The 6,412-nt window shown below is 48.1% G+C and overlaps 1 protein-coding gene across 1 annotated transcript in view; it reads left to right on the top strand.

Moving 5' to 3' along the window:
- The first annotated feature begins 311 nt into the window (after positions 1 to 311).
- LOC118572184 (LIM domain kinase 1-like) overlaps positions 312 to 6,412 on the top strand; it is a 9,169-nt gene continuing 3,068 nt past the window's right edge. The window contains exon 1 of the mRNA XM_036171632.1: positions 312 to 436. Within this exon, the coding sequence (XP_036027525.1) occupies positions 312 to 436 (125 nt within the window). The remainder of the gene's footprint in view (positions 437 to 6,412) is intronic.

The raw sequence follows: 6,412 nt of genomic DNA, 5'->3' as shown, positions 1-6,412 counted from the left end.
CCCATCGGGCGCGAAGAACGTGCCGGCTTCACACAGACAGCCCCAGGACGCACCTGACGGTAGTGGTCCCATCTCGAAAAATATCTCAAGCCGCAGACGTGGGAGGTGGCTGGAAATCCGGGCCCGCGATGGGGGCCGACCGTAGCCAGTGAAGACCGTGGCAGGGTTCCCCCGGTCTCAAGAATAACCAGTGAGGTGCCGGACACTCAACGGTCGTTCTCACGGATTCAGGAAACCGTTTACGCTAGCCGAAAAGGGGAAAACTCACCAATCAGTAGCGGTGTTGCATGCGGATTTGTGCGACCAGGCTAATGGAGAGTCATCTATCGGGAACGGAGCAGAGTTCCCGGATAGTGCAGCGCAGAGTTTCCGTCCCCGGTTCCCGGGTTTCCAGGCGCAAAGTGCCCGGAAGTGCCCGTTCCCGCACAGCACCAATGTTAGTTATTTATATTTAGTGGCACTCTTACCCTGCGAGGAACATGTCCTGAACATGACAAATCCACAGAAGAGCTGTTTATTAATAGAAGATAGAGGTGACAGACCTGTGTGAAGCACACATGTGAGGAGAGGAGAGAAGAAAAAGAGGAGAGAGACCTGTGCAAAATGGCGCCGGCTTTTTAAAGAGTGAGCCGCGCATGCGTACAGGACCGCATGTGGCTACTCCACACATGCGCATAGATTGCATGGCCGCGCTCGCTTTACGCAACCATGCAAAGCCACGGAGTCCTAGCCATGCGATATGTTCTGACCTGGAAATGGCTATTTTGAACCGGAAATAACTAGGTGGTCCGCCGGGAATGCCCAACCTTGTGGACATGTTTTGATTTCCTATCACTGTGCACCACGTGTGTGCAGTGCCCCCAGAGGCCAGAAGAGGGCGTCAGATCCCCTGGGACTGGAGATACAGATAGATGGTTGTGAGCCTCCTTGGGGTCCTCTGGAAGAGCAGCCAGTGATGTTAACTGGTGAACCATCTTTCAAGCCACCTTATTCGGTGTTTTTAAAATTTTTAATAAAATTTGAGTGTGCACGAAGGTGCGTATGGGGGTGGGGCACTGTAGAGGTCAGACAAGGACCTTGGGCATCTGTCCTGCTTTGTCACTCTCCACTCTCCATTCTTTTGAGACAGGCTCTTTTACTTAAACTGGAACTGGGCTGTCACCAAGTCCTAGAGGTCTTTCTGTCTCTGCTGTTCCTCAGCCCCCACCACTAGGGTTACAGGCATGCTCTGACATGCCTTTTTTTTTTTTTTTTTTAAATCTGGATTCAAGAGATTTGAACATGGGTCCTCCTGACTGGTCAACAAGTGTTCTTACCCACTGGGACAGTTCTCCAGGCCATTCTGTCCTTATTAGAGTGTGCATATAAAAAGAAGTTCCACCTCGAAACAAGCTTTGGTGTTCGGCCAACAGCAATCTCATACATCTTGTTTACCAAGTCTCTCGATTGCATCAAGAGAATGACCAACACTCACCACTCAGTGTGTGTAAGTGCCCTCCATGCTGTTTGTATGATGATGACATTAACTAATGACTTGTTTCTCAGAATGCATCCTTGTCATTGAGCACTGTAGTTAGAGTTTTCCTGCCTGGCCCACAGTCAGGACAAATCTCTCTCACCCGCCAGTCCCACAGTCGCTCAGACCCAACCACGTAAGCACACAGAGACTTATATTGCTTATAAACTGTATGGCCGTGGCAGGCTTTTTGTTATGTACTTCTTTTATCTTAAATTAACCCATTTTTATTAATCTATACTTTATCACATGGCTTGTGGTTTACTGGTGTCTTTACATGTTGCTTGTCATGGGGGCGGCTGGCAGTCTCTCCTCTACCTAGCCTTCCACTTCCCAGCATTCTCCTCCTCCTTGTCCCACCTACCCTATCCTTCCTGCCTGGCTACTGGCCAATCAGCATTTTATTTATTTTAACCAATCAGAGCAACACATTTGACATACAGACCATCCCACAGCAGAGCACGGCATGGCCACACCAGCTAGGTGACCTCAGCAAGTCCAGTTTCTCAGCTCCTTGTAAATGGGAACATTTATGACATTACTTTTTAGTATCTCTGCTGTTTTTTAAAGTTACATTTGTGTGTGTGTGAGAGAGAGAGAGACAGAGAGAGAGAGAAACAGCACTCCAGCATGCAAAGTTCTACTTGTGGGAGTTGCTTCTTTCTTTCCACTATGTGGGTCCCAGAGATCAGGCTCAGTCTTCAGGCTTGGCAGCGAGCATCTTTACCTGCTGAGTCTCACTAGTGATAGATAATTACATGTCCACACAGTTGGGCTTGCCTGGCAGACCGCCTAACTATTTCCAGTTCAGAATAGCCATCTCCGAGTCAGACATCTCTCGGGACCAGGACTCTGTGGCTTTACGTGGTTGCGTAAAGCGTGTGCACAGCCATGTAATCTACGTGCATGCGTGGAGTACCCACAGGAGTTCCTGTACGCATGCGCGGCCCAACCTTTAAAAAGCCGGTGCCATCTTGCATGAGTCTCTCAGCCTCTTAGTCTCTCTCTCCCCCCATGTGTGTTTCACACAGGCCTGCCACCTCTATCCTCTTTAATAAAACTCTTCTGTGGTCTTGTTGTGTTCGGGACATGTTCCTAGTGCCACTTAAATACTAACATTGGTGCCATACGGAAATGGGCGCTTCCAGGCACTCTTTGCCTGGAAACCTGGGAACCGGGACGGAAACTGTGTTACACACACCGGGAACTCTGCTCCATTCGCGACAGATCACTCTCCATTAGCCTGGTTGCACAAATCCGCATGCAACACCACTACTGTTTGGTTAGTTTTCCCCTTTTCTTTACTGGCTACCACTGGCCCCCATTGCGGGCTCGGATTTCCAGCCACCTCCCATGTCTGCAGCTTGAGATATTTCGTAAAGGGACCACCACCGTCAGTTGCGTCCTGGGGCTGTCTGTGTGAAGCCGGCACATTCTTCGCACCCAACGGGGCGGCTGAGCGTCAAGGGCTCCTGGGGAGTCCTTGCTTCACACAGTGGGGCCCCCGTTTATCGGCTGACGAGCTGATAAAGTGGCTTGTGCCCTAGATCTGTCCAGACCTCTGGGAGGTCTTGGCTCCGGATCATGTTTGTTTTTCGTTTTTTGCCTCTCCGCTGCAGACATGGGAAATAAGGCCTCCAACTTGGATCAGCCCTACTTAAAGATTCCTAAGCTTATCCATCTCTGTACTGAGAGATGGCCCAAGTATGCTTTAAAAAATAACAAAAAAAATCCCAATCTTTTACAAGAGTTATCTAATTCTGGCCAGCGAACAGGCAAATGGAAAGAGTTGCTCTTTATCTTAGCTTTCTCTCTCTCAATAAAGCTCTAGAAAGATAACCATGGCTTGTGATTCTTCCGCCAACCAGCACGCACCTCCAGCTGGCCGCCGCAGGGGGTGGCCAGCCATGAGAAGCGCGGCTTTCCACTATAGATACCACCACGATTTTTACAGTGAGTCTGCTGTTCTAATGGCTGAAATCTGAGCTATATGTTTGTGACGGACAATCCCGGGGGTTGTCCAGGTGTGCTGGCATTGGCGGGCACATTTTTGCTCAGAGCAAAAATGGCATCTGGGGTCTACCGGGTGGACCCACGGCAGCACAGTCACAGCTCTTCCCATCCCTTGACGAAAGGTGGGGGGGACTTGAGTTGATCGTAGATTTTACTTCATTCTCAGGACGCCTGAGTTGAAGTCTGATCCCGGTTTGTTATTTAATTTTTTAATTTCCACTCAGCTACAGCCATGGGACAGAGGGCAGATACCACGCACTTACATTGGCGGATGGGGCGGTACCGGTAAATCTGGCCGCTTAACAGTGTGGCAGGTTCTTCAGCCAGCGAATGGGAAAATAAGAGTTGCTTCATCTCCAAGCTTTCTGCTAAAGCTCTAAACCCTTTCTTTCCTTTCCCACTTCGGCGTCTGCCACATGTAACCTTTTCTGTCTTGACTTTCGTGCCATTGGTGGGCGGGCTCAAATACATGGGCTTGGGCGGTTTCTAAGACTTGCCCTAATTTACCTTAACTCTACCCACTCATTCTCAAACTGCCTTGAGAACCACAGACGGGTCTAAAAGCAATTAAGATCTAAACAATTAAGTTTACAATAATCGGGATGGCTCCTAAGCACCCCCACAAAAAAATCAGTTTATAGCCTCAAGCAAGTCTTCCAAAGGATCGGTTTACAGTCTGCCTACTGGCAGATCTTCCAAAAGCTGTCCTTAAGCCACCAATCGTCAGGAAAAATTCAGGACCTAGAGTAAAATCCATCTCTTGTTCCCGGCTAAAAGTTAAGTATCTGGAGAGCAAGCCACCTGACCCCACGGGCAAAAGAGTCATCTGTGGCGGTTAAGGTATGCCAGGAAAGAGAAGCCCGAAAACAAAATTGCCAAATGCTGGCACTTGCTGACTCCCGAAAGCTGTTGGGTCCCTGTTTTAAATGAAAAAGACCACAGGCTAGCGAATGCCATGCCCATCAACAGCCTTGTCCTTGTGATGCCTAGAAAGACAACCAGTCAGCTGACTGCCCCCAGGCGCCAAGACGCAAGGGTACATCAAGCTAAGACCTCCAGCAAACCTAGGCTTGGCTACAGACACAGCAGGGAACCCAGAACTCAGCAGGGAAGTGATCTGTTTCTTTCCTTCTGGACACCAGAGCCATTGACTCAGTCCTGGGAGTTTTAGGATGTCACTCCTTTCTATTGTCGGGAACAGAGGACAGCCTTCCTTACCTCACCAGATTTAATTGCACTTTCAGAGTTACTTAATGAGAAAGATTTCCAACTAAGATAAGAGCTCATTGTCTCATTTCAAAGTTACCACCTGTGTTTCTCATGTGCATACAGACAGGGCCACGATCTTTGCCTTGTACCTAATTAAAAAAATAAGTTCTCTTCCACTCTCAAGCTCCAGAGGACACCAGGATCCACTGTCTTGTCACCAATTCCAGAGGAATAAGGTATCACCCCTTCCTTTCCCAACTAGGGCCACACAGGGCCAGAGGCAAAAGGCCCATCAAAATATCCAGGCGGTAAGGATATACCAGTCTATCACTGTTCAATACTCAACAACTGATCACCTGTGTTTCCTAAATGCTAAATTAACAAAACAAACAGGTGCCTTAAATAAGGCTTGTCTCAGGTAAAATTAAGCAGAGTACTAAAACATCACAGCCACCTTTTTAACATGTCTCCATCCAGACAGGCCAGATCTACCTCAAATAAATGTCAATTCCCAAAACAAAACAATAATGAGTCTTTTCTAAGCTTTTTATGTCACCAGTGTTTTGTCAGATAGAAGGTTCCTAGCCACACCATGGAGGACCGACAGCTGCAGGATCTTATCCTAGGACCAGCCACACCTTGGAGGATGGACACAGCTACAGGATTTCATCCCAGAACTTCAGGAGACAGCTTCCCCATTTCCCCCCAAAACCAATCAACGTCCACCATTCAGCCTGAAGCAGTCTTTGAGAGAAACGGCGTCCCATACCCATCTATCCACGTTTTTTTTTTTTTCTTTTTTAAAACATGAGAGTCGGGAATGATAGATGATTACATGTGCACACGGTTGGGCTTGCCCGGCGGACCGCCTAACTATTTCCGGCTCAGAATAGCCATCTCCGGGTCAGACATCTGGCGGGACCAGGACTCTGTGGCTTTACGTGGTTGTGTAAAGCGCGCGCGAGCACGTGCAGCCATGTAATCTACACACTTGCATGGAGTACCCACAGGAGTTCCTGTACGCATTCGCAGCCCAACCTTTAAAAAGCCGGTGCCATCTTGCATGAGTCTCTTGGTCTCTCTCTCTCCCCCCACGAGTGTTTCACACAGGCCTGTCACCTCTATCCTCTTTAATAAAACTCTTCTGTGGTTTTGTCGTGTTCGGGACATGTTCCTAGCGCCAAATGAATGCTAACAACTAGCCCTTCATGGTATTTCCAATTCTAAAATGTTGGCATTTTGTTGGCATAATGCTATTAATTTGTTACCTAAAATAATCTGAAATATGACTTATTTTATCTTCAAGACAGCCTATTTTAGCTGGGCTGTCGTGGTTGTGTATGCCTTTAATCCCAGCACTTGGGAAGCAGAGGCAGGTGGATCTCTGTGAGTTCAAGGCCAGCCTGGTCTACAGAGTGAGTTCCAGGATGGCCAGGGTTACACAGAGAAACCCTGTCTGGAAAAACAAAACAAGAAAGAATCTAGTGGTTCTTGCCACTAATCCCCATACTCCTAATGTACAAAGTAGAATTAGAAGGACCAGAAGTTCAAGATCTTCCTGGTTACAAGTTTGAGTTTGAGGCCAGCATGGACTTATATAAAACCTGATTTTACGCTTGCTAGGTAAGCGCTCTACCACTGAGCTAAATCCCCAACCCCTGACTTGTTTTTTAA

Source organism: Onychomys torridus, chromosome 22 (genome assembly GCF_903995425.1).
Source record: "Onychomys torridus chromosome 22, mOncTor1.1, whole genome shotgun sequence".
Lineage (NCBI taxonomy): Eukaryota > Metazoa > Chordata > Mammalia > Rodentia > Cricetidae > Onychomys > Onychomys torridus.
This window is presented reverse-complemented; position numbering and strand designations above follow the sequence as displayed.